Source organism: Triturus cristatus, unplaced genomic scaffold, assembly GCF_964204655.1.
Source record: "Triturus cristatus unplaced genomic scaffold, aTriCri1.1 SCAFFOLD_566, whole genome shotgun sequence".
In the NCBI taxonomy this organism is placed as follows: Eukaryota; Metazoa; Chordata; class Amphibia; order Caudata; family Salamandridae; genus Triturus; species Triturus cristatus.
The window spans coordinates 45,578-71,994 of record NW_028188349.1 but is presented as its reverse complement, the minus strand read 5'-3'; the positions used below and the strand labels follow the sequence as shown (position 1 = coordinate 71,994).

The 26,417-nt window shown below is 52.3% G+C and overlaps 1 protein-coding gene across 1 annotated transcript; it reads left to right on the top strand.

Moving 5' to 3' along the window:
- The first annotated feature begins 17,560 nt into the window (after positions 1-17,560).
- On the top strand, positions 17,561-21,353 carry LOC146769036 (keratin, type I cytoskeletal 19-like). The gene is made up of 2 exons (XM_085640561.1): positions 17,561-18,058; positions 21,267-21,353. The coding sequence occupies exons 1-2, from the start codon at positions 17,561-17,563 to the stop codon at positions 21,351-21,353; spliced, it is 585 nt and encodes a 194-aa protein (XP_085496687.1).
- Positions 21,354-26,417: the final 5,064 nt, after the last annotated feature.

The window sequence follows — 26,417 nt, the reverse complement described above, 5'->3', positions numbered from 1 at the left end:
CAGAAACTTCCTAATTAGTACCTGCATGGCTGCATGTGAGTTTTCATGTCAGAATAAAAGCTTTAGAAGACCTTTTAAGTTGTTGTGAGAAGAACTGAGGCCCTGATTATGTGTGGGTTTTCATTTCATTTATGTTTCTATTGGATGGTAGTTACCACACCCGGTAATTATTGGAAATGTTAAATACCTCATCTGTCATTCAATTTCACCAGGTCAAACCGGCTGGAAAGTAACTGAGTAAAACAATACAGTGTTTACAGTACCTGCACTTTTTCTGCATTGACCATCAAAATCCACGTTATTCACTCAAAAATTGGAATATGTGCTATTTATCGCACCCGATAAACTCGGAACCTCACCCACGGTCTTGGATTTTATCATGTGCCAGAAACAGGCCCTACTTCTATGACAAACTCGGATTCAGGGACATAGATCCGGTTTCCTAGTGGCAAGGAAAACAGTGTTAAAGTAAACTCACGAGAAAACGTTCCATTCATTTCTAGCACTGGATAGGAGTTGCAAGGAAATCTTGACACCTGTGAGGAAATATTGCACGTTGCACTGAGAAACTGTGCAAATGTGAAGCCACAAGAAAAGAGGGGACCTCCAGAAGCTGCGTGGAAGCTAATATTTAGAAACTATGGGGGATATTCTCAACATTCGGTGAAAACGAACGCTAACCAATTTTAGCCTGCGTTTTTTTATCGCTGTGTACCGCGGGAAATTATCGCCGTGCTAGCGGCCTATTCACAACACGCCGCTAACAGGCGATAGTTTCAGGGAATGGCGGTGAAAACTGCCACTAACATCAGCGCGAAGGCGATAGAAAATCCAACGTTAGCGGGCAAAAACTACCGATAGGGCCATTAGCGGCAAAAAAACTCGTGTTTGCTAGCCCAACGTGCGTTTTTTGGGCTCTAATGAAAAAAATAGCCTATCAGTCAACATCAAATAAAAATAGGTATAAAAAACAACAAAATGCAGAATGGAGCAGCCTGGGCCATGTGCAGCACACTTCAACAACCCTCTGCAAGCCAGCCAACGTCCAGGATGACCAGGATGAGAGCCTTGATGCTTTGCTTACCTGCGTCTGGAGCCTGGATGCCTCGCTGGACCTGCGTTTGGAGCCTGGATGTCTCGCTGGACCTGCGTCTGGAGCCTGGATGCCTCGCTGGACCTGCGTTTGGAGCCTGGATGTCTCGCTGGACCTGCGTCTGGAGCCTGGATGCCTCGCTGGACCTGCGTCTGGAGCCTGGAGTGGGATGCAGAGGAGCTGTGGAGTCGATGAGCCATGGCGGTAGACATTGATGCGTGACGATCGCCTGTACCTTGTGTTGAAGTCTGGCAGGTCGCATGGAGACACGTTGCTGACCTGTGTGCGAAGACCAAACGGGAGACCACCTTGGAGATGTCAATACTAAAGGCGTCCTTGCACCCCAACATAGGGAGGTCTGCATCGCATACTACGATCCACCAGCACTGAGGGGATTACCAACGGTGGGTGCCGCCTCTCTGCATCACAGGCCGAATGATGTTGGGTTGGCCGGACGCTGTGCAAGGTGAGGCCCCTGAGCTGCGCCGAACTTGTGTGGCGTGAGTGCTGCAACTTCACGCCTAAGGGGGCCCTGCTGCATCATCTGCCTCAGGAGGTTCACAAGCGCACTTGGCGGACACTGCTGTACCCAGGCTTGTGAAATCCCTCCTGGCTGAGGAACCTGCTGGCTGAGTCACAGATTTGGAGAGAGTGCAGCGGATTGCGCCACGGTGTCAATGTCCAGGTAAGGAGAAGGTGGGACGTGTAGCGCAGGACGCCTGGGCGTCGAGTCCCCCAGGCCTAGCACACGTAGATGACGCACCCCCATTGTCGGCTCATCTGCTATGGCGGAAGAGGGTTGTCCCACTGCTTTCCCTTATGGGTGGGAGGGTGGTTACGACTGCTCCAAGCACGGGGCAAGGCATGGGTGGATTGGCATGCCACTTGTGGGACACCCCCGCGCCGCACGGCCACCAGCTGCTGCGGGTGCCCCTCTGCCCTGCCTAGCTGCCTCGCTGCCTGTCGCGCTGCCGCTGACCACGCCCCCTCCTCCGAGAGGCGCGGTCCGTGCCTGCCTGCCGGCTGCTCATTCTGGGGTTGAGAGTTTTCCCTTGACTTTGTAACTTTGTGCTTCTCCGTTTTTCCTTGTGATTGTGCCCGTGTTTTTGTGATAGTATTCTGGTAATTGTGCCCGTGTTTTGCTATCTCCTTCCTGTCTGCCTGCCTACCTCGCCGAGCCCCGCTCTCCCTCCCTGCTTCCCGCCACCGCCGCTTAGCCCCGCCCCTTTTGCCTTCTGTATCCCTCCCCGCTCCCGCCTCCCAGCTGCCCCGCCCACCCGCGCACTTGGCCTTATATGGCGACCGTGCGACGCAGGTGAGTGTGACCCACTTGTGGGACACCCCCGCGCCGCACGGCCACCAGCTGCTGCGGGTGCCCCTCTGCCCTGCCTAGCTGCCTCGCTGCCTGTCGCGCTGCCGCTGACCACGCCCCCTCCTCCGAGAGGCGCGGTCCGTGCCTGCCTGCCGGCTGCTCGTTCTGGTGTTGAGAGTTTCCCTTGACTTTGTAACTTTGTGCTTCTCCGTTTTTCCTTGTGATTGTGCCCGTGTTTTTGTGATAGTATTCTGGTAATTGTGCCCGTGTTTTGCTATCTCCTTCCTGTCTGCCTGCCTACCTCGCCGAGCCCCGCTCTCCCTCCCCGCTTCCCGCCACCGCCGCTTAGCCCCGCCCCTTTTGCCTTCTGTATCCCTCCCCGCTCCCGCCTCCCAGCTGCCCCGCCCACCCGCGCACTTGGCCTTATATGGCGACCGTGCGAACGCGCAGCGGTCACGCGCAGCGGGCGCGCCGATTGTGCGCCGAAGGCGCGCCAAAGGTAAGCCCGTCTGCGCCCGTCCGCGACCGGATCGCGACCAGCGCCAGGACCCCTGGCCCACGAAGACCCCGACCTACCCGCCTGACGTACTCCGCCGCCACCCTCACCGCACTCAACACCGGCCGACCCCCAGAATGCCACCAAGCCACACCACGACTCACCCACGGACCTTTCAGCTGCCACGCCTGCAAGTTCTCCTGCATCCGGACCTGCCCCGCACCAGCAGCCGCCAAGTCGAACACCAGCAGCACCCACCTCAAGTGCATCCTGCTCAACACCCGCTCCGTCCACAGACACGCCGTGGAACTCTGGAACCTCCTAGACGCCACAGCCCCTGACGTTGCCTTCCTCACGGAGACCTGGATGAACGCCTCTTCAGCCCCCGACATCGCCATCGCTATCCTGGAGGGCTACAAGATAGTCCGGAGGGACCGCAACGCCAACCAGATGGGAGGAGGCATCGCCATCATCCACAGGAACACCATCCGTCTCACGACCAGCACCGACAACTCCCTGACCACCGCCGAACACCTGCATTTCCAGATCCACACCGACCCGAACACCACCCTCAGAGGCACCCTGATCTACCGACCCCCGGGACCACGCACACAATTCAGCGAGGACATCGCCGACTTCGTCAGCCCGCATGCTCTCCCCTCCGCCGACTACATCCTCCTGGGGGACCTCAACTTCCACCTGGAGAACAACAACGACCGCAACACCAGCACCCTGCTCGACAACCTCGCCAATCTTGGACTCAAGCAGCTGGTATCCACCCCCACCCACCTCGCCGGACACACACTCGACGCCGTCTTCTCATCCTGCAAAGACATCGACTTCAGCCACGCCACAGAGCTTCAATGGACGGACCACAGCTGCGTCCACTTCACCTTCAAGAGAACGACGACCCACCACCACCAGCAACAGGCCGCCCGCAGAAGCTGGAACAAGATCACAGCAGACCAGCTCGCCACCTCCCTGAGCCAGCACCCTCCTGCCAGCTCAGCGAACCCCAGCCAGGCCGCCAACAACCTCACAAAGTGGATCAGCAACTGCGCGGACAAACTCGCCCCGCTGAGGACCCCGCCCAGCAGACCCGGCAGCAAGAAAGCCCCGTGGTTCACCGACGAACTCAAGAGCTCCAAGAAGAACTGCCGAGCCCTCGAGAAAGTCTGGAGAAGGGAACCAACACCGGACAACAGGACCACCTTCAAGCTGGCCACCCGGAAGCACCACCAGCTGATCCGCGCCGCCAAGAAAACTGCCTTCAAGGACCGGCTGGACAACAACGCACACAACTGCAAAGAACTCTTCAACATCGTGAAAGAGCTCTCCAACCCCAGCGCAGGAAACAACGACATCACCCCATCGCAAGACCTCTGCAACTCCCTCGCTTCATACTTCCACAACAAGATCGCGGACATACACAACAGCTTCAACAACCAACCAACGCACACCAAGACCGAACAACCACCCCTCACCACCACCCTACACGCCTGGACTCCGATCAGCACCGAAGACACCATCCGCACGATGAACTCCATCCACTCCGGATCACCGACCGACCCCTGCCCTCACCACGTCTTCAACAAGGCTGACGCTGTCATCGCACCCCACCTGCGAGACATCATCAACACCTCCTTCGACACCGCCACCTTCCCTGAGAGCTGGAAGCACGCCGAACTCAGCGCTCTACTCAAGAAACCCACAGCGGACCCCACCGAACTCAAGAACTACCGCCCCATCTCGCTCCTCCCGTTTCCAGCCAAAGTCATCGAGAAGACCGTCAACAAGCAGATGGCCGCCTTCCTCGAGACGAATGGATCCCTCGACCCCTCACAGTCCGGCTTCCGAGCCAATCACAGCACCGAGACCGCCCTCATCGCCGCCACCGATGACATTCGAGCCCTGATGGACAACGGAGAAACAGCGGCCCTCATCCTCCTAGACCTCTCCGCAGCATTCGACACTGTCTGCCACCGCACCCTAGTACAGCGCCTCAGCAACGTCGGAATCCAGGACAAGGCGCTGGAATGGATCATCTCCTTCCTCGACGGAAGAACACAGAGAGTCCGTCTACCACCGTACAAGTCAGAGGCCACCGATGTCATCTGCGGCGTCCCTCAAGGATCCTCTCTGAGCCCCACCCTCTTCAACGTCTACATGAGCCCCCTCGCAGCCATCGCACGCCAACACAACCTCAACATAATCTCCTACGCCGACGACACCCAGCTGATCCTCTCCCTGACCAGCGACCCCGCCGCCGCCAGAGCCAACCTACACGAAGGGATGAAAGAGGTAGCCGAGTGGATGACGACCAGCCGCCTGAAGCTGAACTCGGACAAGACGGAGGTCCTCATCCTGGGCTCCTCACCCTCCGCCTGGGACGACTCCTGGTGGCCTCCCGCCCTGGGCACCGCACCCAAACCGACAGACCATGCACGCAACCTGGGCTTCATCCTGGACTCCTCCCTCTCCATGACCAGGCAAGTCAACGCCGTCTCCTCGGCGTGCTTCAACATCCTACGCATGCTACGGAAGATCTTCTGGTGGATCCCCACCGAGACCAGGAAGACCGTCACCCAGGCCCTCGTCACCAGCCGACTGGACTACGGCAACGCCCTCTACGCCGGTACCACCGCCAAGCTCCAGAAGAGACTCCAGCGGATCCAGAACGCCTCAGCCAGACTCATCCTCGACATCCCACGAACCAGCCACATCTCCGGACATCTGAGAGACCTGCACTGGCTCCCCGTCAACAAAAGAATCACCTTCCGCCTCCTCACCCACGCACACAAAGCCCTACACGACCAAGGCCCGAGCTACCTCAACAGCCGAGTCAACTTCCACGCTCCCAAACGCCACCTCTGATCAGCCAACCTCGCCCTCGCCGCCGTCCCCCACATCCGAAGAGCGACTACAGGAGGAAGGTCCTTCTCCTACCTGGCCGCCAAGACCTGGAACTCCCTCCCGACCGACCTGCGCCTGACCCAAGACCACCTCTCCTTCAGGAAGAAGCTGAAGACATGGCTGTTCGAGCAGTAGCGGCACCCCCCCACCCCCAGCGCCTTGAGACCCTACGGGTATGTAGTGCGCTCTATAAATGTCATTGATTGATTGATTGATTGCCCACTCAAGTGCGCATTGACTGTTTGGTCGGCCCACTCAGGCCACCCAAAGCAGTCATGCACACTCCCCTGGTCGTAATGCAGGCTGCATTACAACCTGCATGGAGAACATGCCCACCCCTCCATCCCCTGGCTGCATGCCTTGTCCCGTTGCCAATTAACAATCCCGCCGCCGCATCGCAGCGTTGTGATTGGCTCAGGGTAGGGAGCCTGGCTGCCTTTTTTCTGTTCCTGGTAGCAGATGCAGGAGAGCAGGAGCAACGAACAAACGTGACCCGGCTTCGAGGTAAATCTTCCCTAATTAATTTTTACAACACCCGCTCACACACACATCCCCGCGTCCACGCCCCATCCAGTGTTCTTTCCAGAGTTTGCCACCTCACAGCTGTCCAGCCCCCCCCCAGCACTTCTCAATGGCCGCCGCTGTGCACTCATGCACAGTGGGCGCACCACCCGTGTGCCAAAGGCACATACGTGGTTGCGACGCATGCCATAACATCGCATTCCATTCCCATGCATACTAATACTAGGCACATTGCAACAGTAGAGTAGGTGTTGCATAGCGGAGATATCAATATCACTATTCCCACATCAGTGAGTGCAACCCAAAACTTACCTTTGCACCCCAAACCAAACCATGAACCCTGGAATTACTTTTTGAGCCCCCATAACACACCCAAAAATCAAATTTGACCCAAATGCAAACCCCAATTTTCATATTTAACCCCAAAACACATCCCAATTTTCCATATTTTACCCCAAAACACACCCCAATTTTCACATTTGACCCTCGAAACTCATAACCACCCAAAAAGCTTTAATTTACCCCATTACTGACCTCACAATGCGTGATAATCAAATGCGATGTAAAAGCACCTGTGTTGTCAGAGTTGCGATGTGAACGATGTACTGCCTACGCCGTTTGCGTCCGTCTGCCCCTGGACCGCGCTCAGCACCAAGGAGCCTTCCTCTTGGACACTCCACAGCTACGACGCCAGCACCCTCCTCACCATCAACCCTGGACGCCCCCTCACCTGCCAGGTCCAACCTCTGCTCCGTACCAAACATCGCCATCAACATCACTGATGGCTGCAGTACCACCTGCAAGGAGCACCCCAACCATCAAGGAGGAGGCATTGCCATCACCTACAACAGCACACTCCGACTGACCATGCACTCTAATGACCCAAGGGTGACCATGGACCACCTCCACTCCCAGATCCAGACCAAGCCCAAGCACATCCTCTGCGGCACCCTCATGTGCAGGCCCCTCGGGCCATGGTCCCCCATTCTCCAATACCATTGCAGACCTCATTGCACCCCAGGGTCTCCCATCCACCAGCGGCATCCTACTCGGTGAACTCAAGTTCCACCTGGTCAACCCCTGTGACCAGGACACCACCCCCTCCTGGGGAAGGTCCCCTACATCCTATGCAAGCAGCAGGTCACCTCAACAAGCATATAGCAGGACACATGGTCGAGCACGTCACCTCCGCCAGCAGGAACTTCAACTACAGCCACAACAGTGGACTCTCCTGGACCGACCATCATTGGTAACATCACGTCTTCACCTTGGCCACCGGATCCCACCCCCATCATCGCACCCCCTCACAGCTGGATCAAGGCCACCGAAGAACGTCTCATCAACTCCCTTCGCACCAACACTCCACCATTGCTTCCAAACTATGACACCGCAGCGTGCAACCACCACCGCTGGATCTCCAACAGCGCTGAAATTCGGGCACCCCTGATGAACGGCACTGCGTCAGTACCTTCGGTGACGCAGTGCCACATGGATAGGCTGACCCCATGCATTGCTGGAATGGCGTCATGGTTGTGACACGACTGCAGCAATGCGTGACTTTAGCGCAGACAGATACGTCAGGATTCCTGACATATCTGTCATTACTTGCATCATGGAACGCTGTCCAGTGGATACAGCGCATCCATGCTGTCGCAAGAAGGTCATAGTGAGAAGTGTTGCAACGCTGTCTTGTCGCAGCGCTGCAACACTTTTCATTACTGGGGACCAGAAATGCGCATTATCTTACTGATGGTGCGCATTCCTGCACTGTAGTTTTGTCGCAGGGCAGCACTGCGACATTGCGTGCAGCGCTGTCCTGCACCAAAACCTGCTGAGATGTGGCCCCAAGCGTTATCCCCATTTTTAAGAGCAGCTATTTTCTGGTCTTAAGTTAGAGCCAGTTTTTTTGGTCTTCAGAAGTTCAAGGATCTCTTTGTGAATATGGAGTAGTGGTGTTCGCGTGCGTTTTTGCACGGGAACGCCTCTCCTGTATATAGTTATCGCCAACAGAAGTGGTGATCTTTAAAACGGACGCTTTCGCCTAAAAACTGTCGCGAACGGCTGTTAGCTACAGCTTGAGATTAGGGGGATAAAAATATCACCGCTTTAGCGGCAGAAAAGTGCAGTTAACGCAGCGGTATCGCCTTGAGAATATGCCCCTATGTGAGAGCAAGGGTGCCTAATAAAAGCTTTGCACACCCCTAGTGCTAATATGAGCCGAGGGGTCTATGTCAGACCCCACCCGCTGAGCCACAAATGCTCTATTTTTATTGAGGCCTCGCTTGTAATCAGTGCTTAATATGAGTAGGGGGCTACTGCGGGGTCCCACCAATCTTCATCTTTGGGGACCTGCACTCATTTATCCTCATCAGACATTTACCAAGAGCAAGGGAGGGAAAAATACAAAAGGGAACAAAGGAGGAAGGGAAAGAGGTAAAAACATCACGGAGGGAGAATGTAGAAACCTGCAGGAGTGAGATAAAAGGACAAGGGGGGTTCGGTAGTGGATTAAAGGGGCCTGAGGTGGATTCACGACCACTCAGCCTTGGTATTCGGTGCGCTGACATCTGATTGCGCCAGCCGCAGGCTTCCAATGAACCGGCACTCATTCTTGGACAAATTAAGCCCTGTTGAACTCCGCTCCTGATTCGACATCTGCCCCATCATTTAGGACGATTTCTTATTCAATGAGGCCTGGTTCTCATTGGAGAATAGCATTGATCTTCTGCTTGAGTTTGAGTCTGTGATGTCAGGGTAACCTTGGCAGCTTAAGGAAGTTGGAAGGAACAAAGCGCCAAGTGAAGGCAGTTTGTACTTTACGCTTGAATACTTGCACAATTAGCAGCTATTGTTAGAAATCAGCATATGGAACGGGAGACCAGGAGGTGCATGGCCTCCTCTGCATGGTTAGCAGCAGCTGAGCCTGCACCCCCTGACCTCGGCTGTCAATCACCCTCGCGCCTGAGGGCCGCTCTCAGGCTCTGCCTCTCGGGGAGGTGCATGGCCGCCTCTGCATGGTTAGCAGCAGCTGAGCCTGCACCCCCTGACCTTGGCTGTCCCGCCACCCTCGCGCCTGAGGGTCGCTGTCAGGCTCTGCCTCTCGGGGAGATGGATGGTACCGACTAAACCTGCCTGACTTCCCTTATCCCGTGTCTAATCTGCTGGGATATGCTGAACTCCCTCGGGGAGAATGGGGAGCGGCTTCCATTTGAGCTCACCGTGTGACCTGTGACATAAAGTCCTGACCTGGCCACTGTTTGGATTGGGACAAGACTGGTCCGTTCTGGTGCCGCTGGCGAGTTCTGCACAGGGTCATATGAAAGGCGAACAGGCAGACAGGGGTGTACAGAGGGTACTAACCAGACTACGCCTCTCAATAACCCCTCTTTAGCTGGGAGTGTGGTGAGGCCAAAATTAACTGGTCCTTTTTAGGTCTCGGCTAGCGAAGGCTGCGCTTGCGCAGTCTCGCTCGCGAGATTTAATGCATTGGAGTAGTGGGGCTTGAACCCGCCCCTCTTCTCTCCTCTTCTCCATTGGCTGTCCTCTTAAATGCTGGGCAGCCATTGGAGAAGAGCTTTGTCTCTCCAAACAAGCCCCGTCTTTTTCGGATTCGTGGGCGTGTTTTTTCGATTCTTTCTCTCCTCTGGAATGTAAACATTCCAGCCAATGGCAAGAGGAGAGAAAGAAAATCACGCCCCCGAATCCGAAAACGCAGCGCAGCACGGACCGCTCTCTCCGCGTGCCCACCGCTTCCTGCTACACTTTCCACTACTTGCCCAGCGCCTCGGGACAAACTTTCAGTCTGAGTCTCAGAAAACAAACTTTAAATACGTTCCTCTCTGCGTGGGCCCTCCTTTCGGTGCCTGTATTTTCCGGCGTCTATTTCGGGGCTCGTATTGATCTGATTTTGAGAGAGAGTGGAACAATGAGTCACTCCGGAGGGAGGTGCTCACACTTGTTTAGGAAAACCCCCGGAGCCGCCGGCAGGCTGTCAGTTTCTGCCGCCAACTGCCGGTGGGAGAACAGACCTGAAATCACGAGCTCGCAGCCCCCTCTGTTGCAGCGATCCACACACACACCCGCTTCCGCTGCCACACAGCCCCCTCTGGTGTCATGATCCACACACACCCTCGCCGCTGCAACCGTACACACATCCCCTCACCCCAGCTGCTGTAGCCCACATGACCTACCAAGTTGCCATGATCCACCACGCGCTTCTCAGACCCCTCTTCGGCACTGGTTCGCACATATTCCTCCTCTCCCTGTTTCCCACACAGCCCCATGGGTTGCTCTGAGCCGCGCGGAGTCTGTCTGCACAGAGTGGGCGCGCGGCAGTGTTATTGTTCAGGTAGCTGCCACTTGGCACTGAAGACCAGTTCAAACAGCGAGCCTGTGAATGACACCCTGGCACGGCAGCTGTGCGCGGTGTGATCGCGGGGGCAGTGCCTCAGGGCCACAGAGCTGCTTAAGTGACGCTTTTCTTCTGCCTTTCCTGAGAAGGTACCTGCTGAAGTTGATACACTGTTGACTCCATAACCAGAGCCCGTTTAAGCCTTTGCTCCCAGCGCCTGACCAGCACTGCAACAGTTTAATCCCAAACATATCTCATTGCCTGTCGCTCTCAACCCCCTTTCTGTAAAAGTTAGCAGTGCTTCAAAACAGGCTAGCTGCGTCAATGATGGACGGGTGTAGCATGGGGTAACTATGTCAATGTTATACGAAAATCTGTGTGTCTTAAAAATATATATATTCATAGTTATAGGTGTGTGTGTCGTTGCAGCAGAGGGTCCTGGTTGATGTCTTTCTTATGGGGATAAACTCAGTGTATGGTGTCACACCCAGATCCCAGTGGTGGAACAAAATGGAACAATGCCCGGCTGAAGTCCGTTTGCCACCCGGCTCTCTTACCCTCTCACATCCCGGAAACACACATACGCGTCATATTTCAACACAGAGAGGTTGGAGTGAAATGGCATTGGTGACGACTATATATGGATCATGGTTTAGGGTTATTGTTTCCCTGCCCAGAGAGTGCAGAACCCTATGATTCTCTGAAGTCTTTGCACCTACATGAAGTGGTACATCTCTCTGACTTCATTTGAACTGGTGGAATCTGATTGGCTGATGATCCCAGCCCGAGCCCCGGGTTTGGTCGCTCTAGATCCCCTGCAGCGGCTTCTGAAAAATTTCCCTCTGCTGCTTGTGCGTCGACGCTGCTGCTGCTGCTGCGGGCTCCGTCGACCCCGTCGCCTCTCGGCTGCTCTGAGCGCCTCATCTGGTCTCCCAGCTCTGCTCCGCTGGCTGCGGCTCTGATCTGCACTCCTCTGATCTCTACTCTTCTCCTCCGCTGCCTCTGTGTTCTGATCTGTGCTCCTCTCGTCTCTTCTCCTCTGTTGCCTCTGTGCTCTGATCTCTTCTCCTCCGCTGCTTCTGTGCTCTGATCTGGGCTCCTCTGATCTCCACTCTGCTCTTCTGCCTCTTTGCTCTGATCTGCGTTACTCTCATCTCTTCCCCTCTGTGCTCTGATCTGCACTCATCTGACCTCTTCTCCTCTTCTGCGTCTCTTCCTTGCTGCTCTGCACTCCTCGGATCTCTCCTCCTCTGTTGCCTCTGTGCTCTGATCTGGGCTCCTCTGTGCTCTGATCTGGGCTCTTCTGATCTCTTCTCTGCTGCCTGGTCTCCTCTCTGCTCTGACTTCTTCTCTGGCTTTCTGATCTCTTCTCAACTGATGTCTGATCTCTTCTCCGCTGTGACCTGCTCTCCTCTGACCTCTTCTCTCTCTGCTCGTTTGATCTCTACTCATCCTCCCCCTGGTCTCCTCTGCCAAATCTTAACAAGTGATATCTGAAATGTGGCGTCATAATGCTTGGAAGTTAGGTTAGTGGTCAAATGCACACTTAGTATATGTGTCTGCAGTGGATGAAGTGGCTGTTCGTGTGTTCATCACATTGCAGTTCAACGATACACATCTTCCCGACTGTAGCAAGGTATTAACATCAGCACCACATTCAGGCGCACAGCAGCCTCAAATGCAGCAATAATTCACCTCGTATTATTTTTGGCGGAAAAAGAGAATAATTTACTGTAAAGTGTGGGTTGTAGTTGAAGGCAGTGTGAGTTTTTCTCAGTGGGACAGTATGGTGTTCAGTGTGGGAGACGATGTGGCACTATGGCCAGAGCTGCTGAATTTGGAACTGGGGAACCAGGTTCAGCCTTAATAACCAGTCCACCAGACGACTCTCCAGTGAGAGCACAATACCATGCTAGACCTTAGAAGGCTTCGCAAGACCTTAGAAGCGCTGGTGTCTAAGCACCAGCAGGTGGACCCTAGCACTGGCAAGTCTGGGTTAACCTTCAAGTTTGTCCACCACAATCCATACTGAAGTTCACCTCCAGTCTTGCTAGCAGGCCTATGAAGCAGTACAGCCAAGAACAACAGTGACTCTGTCACTGAGGTCACAGGACCCTTGAGAAGGGCCAGCTCTAGGGCAGTGCAACCAGTGTGACCGGGCGCTGACTTTGGGTGGAGACATTATGTTTGCAAGTAAATTGAGGTAAAAGCGCTTGCTGCCTCCTTCCTGGCCACCAGCAATTTTCAGCAACAATAAAAATGTCATGATGACTCTGGGGTTTAATGTTCTTCCTAGAGAGAGATCGGAGTTTTGTCTAGTGGAAGTTTTGACCTCTGGAAAGGTAGCACATAGGGTTAATGTGCCTGTAGCAAAGAACATGTACCATGCCGATCACAAAGTGCACATAATGTAAATAGGTCAGTGGGCTTCTGCGTGTGTGTGTGTAGGTGGCTCTGTGGGTGGCTCTATTTGTGTGTGGGTTGCTCTATGTGAGTGGCTCTGTGGGTGGCTCTGTGTGTGTGGGTGGCTTTGTCTGTGTGGCTCTGTGTGTGGCTGCAAATGCAATAAATCTCGCATTTGAGAGTGATTAAGCTATTGACACTGTAAATAACAATGCCGTTTCTTTAAATGTTTTAAAAACTAAAACATAAACAAAAATAATGTCATGAGCAATGCCAATAGCTCTAACTTTAACAATGCCGAGACCGTTGCATTGTAAATGCTTGTTATGTATTCAGCATATGGTGAAAATGCATTTAAAAATACCCAGGGGCAGATTTACAACAAAGTAACGCAGCACGGTGCAGCAAGTCTTTTTGCTGCACCGTGCTGCATTAGTTTGGAAAGCACAGGGATGCGACATATTTACAAGAATATGTCGCATCTCTGTGCTTCCCCTGCGCTGGCGTACAAACTGCAGCCATGCGCCGGCGCAGGCACCCTTGCAGCATGGTGCAAGGATGCCTGCGTCGTGTGGAGATTGTTTTTGTGCAGGAAGGGGCACCTTCCTGCACAAAAACAATCACAAGAGGTTTTTTCTTCTTTCAATGCGTGCTGCAGAATGCAGCACTCATTGAAAGAGGAAAAAATGAGGAGAAATGAAAACATTTCTCCTCGTTGCGCCTCGCTACACCAACTCTAGGATGGCGCAGCATTCACACGCACCCAGTGGCGGCTGGTGACATTTGAAAAGTGCCCCGTAACAAAGTCGCGTCAAAACGCACTCACAAACTAGGACCAAAACACCCCTTCCCCTCCATGGATTTTCTTCAAAACACTTCAATCAAAATTAGACCTTCCCAACTCTGATCCCAGCTAAGTACATCTACTTGGAACCACCTGCAACACCCTACAATCCAACCCCAAAAACATGTAAACACTCACATTTAACATGGGCTCCTAAGGCAGCTCCTTCCTTCCTCGACTTTGACGAAAAACACCCTTCCCATTGATGGATTCCTCCCAAACTTCCTGCACACCCATGAATTCCCCCTCCCCACCACTCACAGCAGCCCCGTTCCTCTCGAGCAACTGCAACACCCTAAAAACCACTTCTCCACCACCTCAAAAACGCTCATTGGATAACATTGCATTTCGGGCCTTCAAAAAAAAAGCGTTTTTTTGCACTTCCCCTACTTCGATCCTCTTGAAACTCACTGGAACGGTAGTTCCAGCGATTACGAAGAATCTCACCAAGAATTACACAAATCCATCCAGCGGAAGGGGTACGACTTTTCGATCAAACACACGCCCCCCGCAAACCCACAAAAACACCCCAAAATCAGCCAAATCTCGATCGAATTTTGCCAAACCACTGGAAAACCTTCCCAACACCAACCCAAACAAATCAAAATCAAATCCAGCCAAACCTTCCCAACCCCAACCCCAACCCAGCCAAACCACCCTAAAACTAAAATTAAAAGACACTTACCTGACCGCCTCTTCTCCTGGTCCACGTTAGCGCCTCTCTGCCCCTTCAAACCGGTCCGGAACACCACGTGACGCAAGTGACTGGCAACCCGGCCCTCAGCCAATCCTGGCGCTGCTGCAGTGCCAGGATTGGCTGAGGGCACAGCCTACTCCTCGCCCGCCGCCTGCCCATTAGGAGACCGAGGGGCTCCTAATGGGCATGCGCAAGGCAGTAAAAACACAAGTACGCATGACTGGGCACGGGCTAAAAAATTAAGCTCCATGCCCACTCATGCGCACTTGTGCTGCCTTTCCATGGCGTCTGACAATGCATGTCAGTCAACATGACGCCGGACCGCCCACGGTCCGACGTCATGCTGACTGACATTCACGAGGAGGGAGCTGCGGGCGTGGGCAGGTGTGGGGGCGGGGGGGCTACGCCCCCACGCCCCAATGGACGCACCGCGCCTGCACGCACCTCCAGATTTACGATTTCTCGTAAATCTGGAGATGTGTCTTGTTCCATGGGTGTTGCGTGGGAACACCCACAGCAACACCCATGGAACGCCCCTTCCACGCACAGTGCTGCGAGTGAAGGGGCCATATTTACAAGGAGAGGAAAAGTCACACAGGGTGGCTTTCCCTTTCCTTGTAAATATGGAGGAGTCCCCTGCATCACCAGTACGTCACAAAAAGTGACGTAGTGGTGGTGCAGGGGGCTTGTAAATCTGCCCCCAAGTTCATTAAAATAATTTGCTTCTGATTCGCATACTTAAGCGAGGCTCTTCTTTGAACCTGCCCAGTGACCAAGGATGTCTCCCGTGATGCTGAACAGCACCGCACACTAGGACATTGTGCAGGGTACAGGCCATCAGTAAGGGAGTGCCTTCTCAGTTATCCCCTTCTCAGCAGTCTTTTTAGGTAGGATATCTCCCGTGATGCTGAACAGCACCGCACACTAGGACATTGTGTAGAGTACAGGCCATCAGTAAAGGAGTGCCTCCTGTTATCCCCTGCTCAGCAGTCTTTTTAGGTAGGATGTCTCGCGTGATGCTGAACAGCACCGCACACTAGGACATTGTGCAGGGTACAGGCCATCAGTAAGGGACCGCCTCCTCAGTTATCCCCTCTCAGCAGTCTTTTTAGGTAGGATGTCTCCCGTGATGCTGAACAGCACCGCACACTGGGACATTGTGCAGGGTACAGGCCATCAGTAAGGGAATGCCTCCTCAGTTATCCCCTGCTCAGCAGTCTTTTTAGGTAGGATGTCTCCCGTGTTGCTGAACAGCACCGCACACTAGGACATTGTGCAGGGTACAGGCTATCAGTAAGGGAGTGCCTTCTCAGTTATCCCCTTCTCAGCAGTCTTTTTTCTGTTTTATTTGGCATCTTTTACATTCATGTCTGTCATCACTGGGATGTCCCGGTGGAATCTCACCAGTGAATGCATTTATCCCTGGCACCGGCCAACAGCTGAACTTCTAAAAAGAGGCTTGGTTCAAAATGGCGGCTGCCGTCCAAATTCTTTTTTGAGGCGAATCGGGAAAAAGACTAAAGTTGGGATGGGGAAGCAGGAAAATAGAAAGGGCCTACAGGATTCCCAAAAGAGCAAGTAAACTTTGTAAGCATCGCGGCCTGGAGGTATTCTGCAGTTCTCTCCGGGCGTTGTCAGGGGCCTAACTCCCATAGCATTGGCATCGGGCCAGACACCCAAGGGCCCCATGAAAACCCTGAGTATTGCTGTATTTCACAGTTCCAACTGCGGCCGGCGGCCCATTCCTTCCTTGCCCTGGGGCCCATGACGCACTCCCCCCCCACTGGATATTGTTCATATGTTGTTGAAAGGCACGATGGGTCCAGTCGGTAATGCCTGCCTTCCCCACCCTTTCCAAAAAATGCATAAGTGGCCTCAACGTCAGAAGCCCAAGTATTCAATTAAAGAGCCAGCGAGGGCATTTTTGGCGCATAAGAGCGAGGCGCGATGAGTCGCTGCTCGAGTGGCTAATACACTGGGGCATATCAGCAACAACCGGCGATAATTATCGCTCAGCGATCTTAGCGTGAGGATAATTATCGCCAGGTAACGTGGATTTTTATCGCTGAGATAGCGTGCTATTAGCAACGCTTATCTCCTCAGCGATAAAAATCCTCACGCTAACTGCCTAACGTGAGATTATCGCTGGAAACCCAGCGATAATCTCACGCAATGTGGCGTTAACTTGCTGATAGGGACTCACAAACTTAGCCATGATATCCATCCTCCATAGGATATCATGGCTAAATCAGTCCTGAAGCAGGCGTAAGGAAAGTAGCGATAACAGGGGTTATCGCTACTTTTCCTGACGCTATGCTTCATAGCGTGGGGCTTGATAATAGGAGAAATGTCGCTTAGCGACATTTCTCCTGTCATGTTAGGTCAGGAACGCCCACTTTGCATCTCATTAGAGATGCAAAGCTGGGCGTTAGGAATCCCCACAATAAAGCAAGGTTTCACGCGTTAGCGTGGCCTTGCTAATTAGGCGATAAAATGATCGCCAGCTTGTAAATATGCCCCTAGATTTGAAACTGGTTTGATTCAGTCAGATCGCCTTGCTTTGCAAGCTCACGATTTCTGGATTTTCAGAGAGAGGTACAGTTTGCTGAAATCTGAGCCCTGTGCCAAAACTGTAGCCTTGAGCAAGGTGCCTTTTGTTAAGAAAAGTTAAAAACAAATCACCTCGTTGTGCATCTGTCTCCAAGGAATTTCTGGAAGGCCAAAGAGACGCTTGTCAACGCTTGTCAACGCGGGCCTGCTTGTCAAGGGTGCGGAGTGTCCAGGGGGCACTAGTACCTGCTTCGCGGGCGATGCCCACTTTTAGAGTATAAATGGGGAGCGGGGGAGCCTGGAAGATGCATCCGATTCTCTTGAAAAAGCTGTGTCGGTAGCCGTTGGGTGCTTGTCCTGTCTCTTGCTTGCTTCCACCATGACTTCGGCCTTCTCCAGACAGAGTATGTCCAGCGCCCGCGTCTCCTTCGGCGGTACCCCCAAAGCCCTGAGCATCCACGGGGGAACTGCAGCCGGGGGCATCAGTATGTCCAGTGCAAGTCAGGTCTTTTCCGGGGCAGGGAGTGGGCTTGGCTTTGGGGGCTCCTCTGGTGGGGGCTACTCATCTGGTGGTGGCTTCTCTGCCGGAGGCTTTGGTGGTGGCAGCGGTGGTGGCTTCGGCGGTGGATTCGGTGGTGGATTCGGTGGTGGTGCCGGCGAATCCTCTTTCTTTGCTGGCAATGATAAGCAGACCATGCAGAACCTGAACGAACGTCTGGCCAGCTACCTGGACAAGGTGCGGTCTCTGGAGGAGTCCAACACCGAGCTGGAGTGCAAGATCCGCGAGTGGTACGACCAGCAGGGGGCGTCCGCCTCCAGCGCCACTCAGCGGGACTACGGCCACCACTACAAGACCATCGAAGATCTGCGAGCCAAGGTATAGTATGTTAGCTTAGGGTATGTAACTGTCTGTGTGCAGAGTGCTGGTTTGCAGATGCTTCTTAGCGCTTTAGGAAGACATTCTTTAAACCTAGCAGTGACTAGGGAAAAAGGTGGAAGACAATTTGGGGCATATTTATGAGGGTTTTGTGTCATGATTGCACGACGCAACGTGGTACATGCACGACACAAACCTCTTAGTCATATGTATGAAGCCACACAAAGCCACTTTGCACGGCTTTGAGCAGCTTCACAAATATGGAGTAATACAACGCAGCGCAGATCGCTGCGTTGCCTTACTCTGTGCTAGGGAGGCATTCCATGGGCGTTGCAGTATGTGTTCTCATGCAAATCCCATAGTTTTTGAAACATTCCCAGATTTACCAAACCTGGTAAACCTGGAACTGTGCCAAGAAGATATGCCTTCTCCAGGCGAGGCGTAACGAGGGGAAATATGTCTATTTTTCCTCGTTTTTCCTCTTTCCACGTGTGCTGCATTTTGCATGGGCGCCTGCATTTGCGCTAGGGTGCCAGAACGGCACAAGCGCAGGGGGAAGGATGGGAGTATTGGATAAATGTGGCGCGTTCCTGCCCATTCCCTGTGATGCAGGGCAGTGCCGCAAGGTGACGTGCTGTGCCGCCCTGCACCACAATTCCCATAAAGAGGCGCCATCATTTTTAAAAAGCCAGCTTTTGAGCTGGCATTTAACACAAAGTGGATGTGTTTCTTCCCGCGAGCTCAGATTGAGAGGGTGCCACAGGCTGGCCACCGCAGTTCAGAATGGAACATCTTCAGCGCGTGGGTTTACCACAGACTGGCCACTGCCGTTCAGAATGGAACATCTTCAGCGGGTGGGCTTACCACAGACTGGCCACTGCCGTTCAGAATGGAACATCTTCAGCGCGTGGTTTCGCCTCTTTTTTTCCCACATAGAACCCCCTGTACCTAAACTTCAATTCATTTTGGGTGGATCCCTCCCCATCCTGGAAATCGATGTACTCCTGTCCTTGTCAGCAGTACATTTCTGACGTTGGCAGGGTGGGAACTGGCTGGTGAGGAGTTTGAGAATACCCACTAAAGGGATAGTTTGTTTCTGTGTAGGAACTTACAGGACATTCCAGTAGTGGAACACCTACTCTCTGCCCACTCCATGGAGCTGGGAGTAGATTTACTCACACCACAAATAAAAGTGTCAGAAAATCCTATGAACAGTGGTTTTGAACTAAAAAAAACATAGCTGCGTGGCAGTGTGAGCCAAAGTTGCACACTTAAACAGCCCGCCCCCACCCCGGGTCCAGCCAAGAAAAAAACTGTATTTCACTCCCTTTTCTCTACTCCGAAGCAGCCAACAGCATTATTGGTTGGCATCCTCGTGTTTTAAACGGATTCTAAGTTTTATGTACTTGGTGTTTTACTGAGACAGTTAGCAGGAGATGAAAATGACTATAAAATTATTAACTGCTAACATATAGACTAAAACATATACACTGACGAGATATTGGCAAATTCATAAATGTCTCACTATACTACGAAAACGTTGACATGCAGTGTCCCAACTCTGCTATCAAATGATGCTGGGACTAGAGTTAGAATAGAAAGTAGCCCCGCCCTGCATGAGGTGGAGAGGGTTTATGGTTAGATTTAGGAATTTTAATCAACCAGAATGAACTGCAGGGAAGCCTTTATGGTCGCTACTTTGGCGGCCTGTATTTTCTAGTTAATCTGCATTCTTCAAGAGTATATTTATAACCGTTATACCTATCACACATTAGTAAACTCAGCATTACATCCTTCTGAGGTCGATAAAATTACTACCTGAGGACAGTTGGAGTGGGATCTATATTTTCCCAAATTGAACTTTCTAATTCTGCAGGTCAAGTAACTCAATCCCATGTATGACACCTAGACGGGTTCTCAGATTGTCAAGTTTCCCAGGTCCTTGCTTTAGTATTTTATACAGCCCAGATTTATTTTTGCATTCTAGGATTTGTAGTCCTAATTTTGCAATGGAATCAAAAGTACTACAAATACCAGAATGCAAAGAAACATACCTCGCCAGGATGGGCTGCTCACTCTTGGGCGTCGGGACCTTAAGAGAGCTGCAGTTCTGTCTCTTTACATAACACGACTGTGGATGCAGACATTGTGAAACTGCATGTCCCAGAATGCAAAACTGGGACCGGTCGGTGATGTCAAACCTGACAGAAGAAGGTTTGTAGATCCTGCTGCTCTCTAGTCGTTTTCGCTTTCATCCAACGATCTAACTACATCTCAACACTCGCCCTGCTTTCAATGCCCTGGGCTGAGATTTCAAGCTGCTCCGTGCCAGGCATGGGCTGTTCAGCTAGTCCGGGCCTCTAGCTCACATCACTTTGCATGCTGGTACATGTAGTTTCACTTCTTGTTCACCTTTTAGTCTTCATCTCTTTCTACAGTTTATAGATGCTCCATATTTCTTAGCTCTCTTCTTCCTCTCCCTCAGTCCTTTCCATTGTCTGAATCATTTCCTTTTTATTTCCTTTATTGTTTTCTTCCCATTTCCTTCATTCATTTCCTTCGTCTTTCCGACCTTTCAGTATTTCTCTCTTCTTTGCTTCCTTTTTTCCCCTTTACTTCCTCCCTTTCTTATATCCTTCATTCATCTCTTCTGCCTCGCCCTACTTCCCTTTGTCCTTCCTTTCTTTTTCCATCTCCATAGACCTGTGCCACTAAAAGGCTGGTAGGGCTGGGGCGGCAGGTGGCATGTCCTGTGACTTCCAGAGTCCAAGGCCCGCCAGGAAAGAGTTTTTCACCTCTGGGTGTAGGGGAGGTTGGTGTGAACCGAATAATACGCAGGCTGAAATGTTTCAGATCCAGTGTGGAGCATGATGGGGGATTTACAATGGGTAGTGCAGGAAGGGGTGGGAACCAGCATTAAAGGCCGGGGTTCACATTGGAAATTGAAAGGGTTCACGGGTGGGACTTACAGGCATGAGGTGTTGAGGCTGACATAAGTGTAGGTGGGAAAGGTGTGTTAGTAGGACATTTTCATAGATATTCTGACACCATGGACTAGTTATGGCAGCGCGTACAGCCCCAACAACCACATACTGTAGGTTCTACCTCGACCCCAACTAAACTCAAAGATGGGGTTGGGGGAGAGGGTGTAACACACATGCTCACTCCCAAGATGCACCTCTCAGTCCTTCTCTCTGCTTCTTTCCAGATCTACGAATCCACCACTGGCAATTCCAAGATTGTCCTGGCGGTTGACAATGCCAGGCTGGCTGCCGATGACTTCAGGATGAAGTGAGTATCCGGTGTCATTCTTTAATGTGTTCACACAGAGGCATGTTTTGCTCACATTTTCAATAATTACCCTCCTAGGGCGCAGCCCTGTTAAGTTTCTCAGGTCCATGTGCGATCTGCCACTCCGGTCCAGAATTTTTCTTTAAATTCTGGGACTTTTAGTTTGGTTTATTCCATAATAACACAGGACTACAAGTCCCAGAATTCAAAGGAAAAAAACTTTGCCTGGACCAGCACATCACGCATGGGGCTGGGGAACTTGGCAGCTGGGAGGGTGGCATATCTTGGCTTGTGTGTGTGTGTGTGTATTGCTATTAGCTTCACCAGGAACAAACTCGTGTATTACTGTGAACATGTAGTACAAGCACATAGTGTCATGTGTAGTGTCATGTGGGAATGTGTAAGGTGCTTCATCGTGGTAAGAGGGTCCAGGGATCCCCCCTGTGATATTCACCCTGCAAATTGACTGCACATACACATACTCAGTTTGTTCAACCCCTGACAACACAACTCATCACTACCCCAAGGCCCTCCAGAAGTCAAGGGAGCACAAACACAAACTCCACCTCCTCTTTGGGGTGCCATCCCCTCTCTCCTTCACCATGGGCAGCTACGCTTTCTTGGTATCTGGTAGGTACCGCCTGGAAGTATCTTACTCTAGCTCTGTGGTGGTAGCACAGTAAACGGTGGGCGGCAGCAAGTATGTTCGAGGAAGTATGAGACATGGCCCAACAGATCCAACGAATTCCATCTGGAATTCCTGGCGGGTCGGCATGAGGCTCTGTCAGCAGCACTTACCCATTAGGAGTAGATCAGGGTTGAAGCCAATGCTGTTTGAACTCCTGCAAAGCTCACCAACAAGAATCCAGTCCATATCAATTGTCCTGAAATCATGCTAAGGTATCACTGAGTACGTACCCTTCATCCCTGATGGAAGCGCCAAACTGACCGCCTCCGTGGTCTCTGAACCCGTGACTTGCCGTGATCCCTGCTGCACGGTGACCCGCTGTAGTCACATAACCCTCCACAGGCCTGCCCACAAAGCCCCTTAGGTAAGGCCGCCTCAAATCTCTTACACCGCAGAGCACCTCCTGGTTTCCCTTCAGCACTCTCCGCTCTTGAGAGCTGCAAATCACGCATTGAGCAGCTAAGGTGGGGCCTGGATTTAGGGATGCTTGGCCAAGATCTAAGCTCGAGTATTTAAGGAGCCAGGACTAAATCCACAACTGTTGATGTCACACAGTACTATAACCAGCAGTCACACACAAAATCCTAAAATAATACACTTTTAAGTAACACGCGGTATTATTCACCACACAGCCTTACGGGGCTGCCCACTTCTCTAAATGCTGGTTTTTGAGGGAGACATTGACATGTCCTTCCTTGTGAGCCCCAGTAATCTGGGCAAATATAAACAGCAGCCTATAATTGATGGCAAACAGTCTTTGGCATTCAGGGACACAGGTGCTAGTGTCACCATGGTGACAGAGGACCTAGTGGACCCTGCACAGACCAATGCAAGCAATGTCATGACCAACCATAGTCTGGCAGTTGTGAATTTCTCCTGGAGAGGGGTAACTGGCCTCAAAAAGGTAGTAGTCAGTGCAGACCTCCCTGTCGAATGTCTATTGGGCAATGATCTGGAGACTTCAGCCTGGTCTGAAGTGGAGTTATGGACTCATGCTGAGATGTTGGGCATACCTGCAGAGGTATTTGCTGTGACCAGGTCACAGGCCAAAATGCATAAAGCTGAACCAGCTCTGGATCCTGAAACTATGGACCAGATGCTACCCAAGAGGAGGAGCAGTAGGGTTAGAGCAGTGCCTTCCCCTCTGTCTCAGATCTCAGATTCCCCTCCTGAGGGAGGAGAAGCAGAGCCTGAAGAAGGAACTGCCCCAGAGGAACCTGAACCTGGTCAGGTTGAGTTCTTGGGGGCAGGGGGCCCTTCCAGGGAAGATCTGAGTAAGGAGCAACAGTGCTGTCCCTCTCTTGAACCCCTCAGACAACAGGCTGCTGCTGAGGCTGCTGGGAGTGCTAGTGGGTCCCATAAAGTTTATTGGGATGAGGGACTCCTATAATCTGAGGATAGAGATACTACCCCTGGAGCCACCAGGAGGTTGGTAATACCTCAGAAGTTTAGGGGGTTCTTCTTGACCCTAGCACATGATATCCCATTGGCAGGATACTTGGGCCAAAACAAGACCTGGGACAGGCTTGTTCCACATTTTCATTGGCCACACATGTCAGAGGACACCAAGGAGTGTTGTCGCTCCTGTGTCACTTGCCAAGCCAGTGGCGAGTAAGGTGGCACAACAAAGGCCCCCCTGATACCACTACCTGTGGTGGGGGTTCCCTTTGAAAGGGTAGGGATTGACATTGTTGGTCACCTTCACCCTCCAACAGCATCTGGGCACAGGTTTATCCTGGTGGTAGTGGATCATGCCACCAGGTACCCAGAAGCAATTCCCCTCAGGACCACCACAACCCCGTGGTGGCAAGAGCCCTCTTTGGATTTTCTTCAGAGTGGGTTTCCCTAAGGAGGTTATATCTGACAGAGGTACAAACTTCATGTCAGGGTATCTAAAAGCAATGTGGAAGGAGAGTGGTGTAAACTACAAGTTCACTACTCCCTATCACCCACAATGCAATGGGTTAGTTGAAAGGTTCAACAAAACCCTAAAGGGAATGATTAAAGGCCTCCCAGAAAAGCTTAGGTGAAAATGGGACCTTTTACTTCCCTGCCTTCTGTTTGCATACAGGGAGGTCCCACAGAAGGGGGTTGGCTACAGCCCTTTTGAACTTCTGTTTGGGCACCCTGTCAGAGGTCCATTATGTTTGGTGAAGGTGGCTGGGAGTTACCTCTCAAACCTCCAAAACAGGATGTGATGGACTATGTACTTGGTCTCCGCTCCCTGATGGCAGAGTACATGAAGAAGGCAACCAAAAACCTTGAGGCTAGCCAAGAATTACAAAAAGCTTGGCATGACCAAAAGGCGGTCCTGACTGTTTATCAGCCAGGCCAGAAAGTGTGGGTGTTGGAGCCTGTGGCCCCAGCAGCTCTCCAGGACAAATGGAGTGGCCCCCATACAATTGTTGAGAAAAAGGGAGAGGCCACCTACTTGGTGGATCTTGGAACTCCCAGGAGCCCCCTTAGGGTGTTCCATGTCAACAGATTAAAGCCATATGTGGACAGGGCTGACATGAGCTTGGTCATGGCAACTGATGAGGAACAGGAGGAGGAGAGTGACCCTCTCCCTGACCTGCTCTCACAGAACCCTGATGATGGGTCAGTTGATGGTGTTGCTTTGGCAAGCAGCCTCACTGATCATAAGCAAACTGAATGCAGACAAGTTCTGCAACAGTTCAGACATATGTTTAGCCTGATCCCAAGTCAGACTTCCTGGTGCACCCATGAGGTGGACACTGGAGACAGTCTGCCTGTAAAGAGTAAAATCTACAGGCAACCTGACCATGTCAGGGATTGTATCATGACTGAAGTCCAGAAAATGTTGGAACTAGGTGTAATTGAGCCTTCATATAGCCCTTGGGCTAGTCCAGTAGTCCTTGTGCCTAAACCTCATAACCAGGTTGGTAAGAAAGAAATGAGGTTTTGTGTTGACTACAGAGGCCTCAATGCAGTCACCAGTACTGATGCCTATCCAATTCCCAGGGCAGATGAACTGATAGATACTTTGGCCTCAGCCAAGTATCTTAGTACATTTGACAAGGCCAAAACAGCATTTTCAACTCCTGGTGGGCACTATCACTTTGTGATGATGCCCTTTGGTTTGAAAAATGCACCTGGCACTTTTCAGAGGTTGGTGAATAAAGTTCTGACTGGTATGGATTTAAGGCGAGTCCCCGCCTCCCTTCCCCCCTGACAAGGAGCGTCTGCAGCTGGAGCGTTACGGCGCTGTTGCGCTAATTTTAAATATCTCACCTGTTTACTTTTGTTTTTAGGTTCTCGGACTTGCGCTTCATTTCCCCCTCACTTGCACTGTAATTTGTGCCCCTCACCGCCGTTTGGCGGGCTGGTTCCGGGGGGCAGACATCTGGGGTTGGGGTGTGAGGATCAGGCTCACAGCGCTTACTGCGCATGCGCCAGCGGGGAACGGGTATTTAAGGCGAGTCCCCGCCTCCCTTCCCCCCTGACAAGGAGCGTCTGCAGCTGGAGCGTTACGGCGCTGTTGCGCTAATTTTAAATATCTCACCTGTTTACTTTTGTTTTTAGGTTCTCGGACTTGCGCTTCATTTCCCCCTCACTTGCACTGTAATTTGTGCCCCTCACCGCCGTTTGGCGGGCTGGTTCCGGGGGGCAGACATCTTGGGTTGGGGTGTGAGGATCAGGCTCACAGCGCTTACTGCGCATGTGCCAGCGGGGAACGGGCATTTAATGCTCCTCCCCTAGCGCAGCGAGATCGCGCAGCGGGCGTGTCCTCGCGTGGCCGGAGTCGTGCCAGAGTCCTGCCCGTCTGCGCCCGTCCGCGCTAAGGCCGTGCGGGTCGTGGCGGACTCTGGCTCGGGTGCGTGAGAATTGAACATCGTGTCCGCCGTCATGCTGATATATACCAGGGAAAGCCTGATGTTCATCAATCAGGTGAGTCGCTGCTGTGCGCACCCGTCTATCCATCCTCTCCGTGGCCCATACCATTGCCCATGTAACGGCCTGATTCTTGGCCCCCCAAAGCCGCTCTTTCGTAAATCTCATTCGGTTGTCCAACGTAGCAGGGTGTCTTCTCCCGCTTTGCGGATTATGAACTTGAATGTGAGGTCGATCCTGAAACATCAACAGAATCTGTATGATCTCATTGAGGATGAAGTTCCGGACATTATGGCCATAACTGAAACATGGCTTCAGGAAGCTGATACTGCCATTCTCAATCTGGCATGCCCCTCTGGCTATTCGATATACACCTTGAATAGAGCTTCCAGAGGAGGGGGAATAGCGCTGATAGTTAAGTCTTGTTTTCCCTGTGTGTGGAATAGTATTAAGATCGCTGGCTGTGAAAGTGCCTCGTTCAAAGTTTCTGTCAACCCTGAGTTTACACTGTCTGGGATGGTGGTATAT

Excerpts from the sequence above, each read along its gene's own strand:
- LOC146769036 (XM_085640561.1), top strand. The coding sequence starts at position 17,561 with ATGACTTCGGCCTTCTCCAGACAGAGTATGTCCAGCGCCCGCGTCTCC. Across the intron at positions 18,059-21,266 it reads TCGAAGATCTGCGAGCCAAG|ATCTACGAATCCACCACTGG; the intron begins GTATAGTATGTT and ends GCTTCTTTCCAG.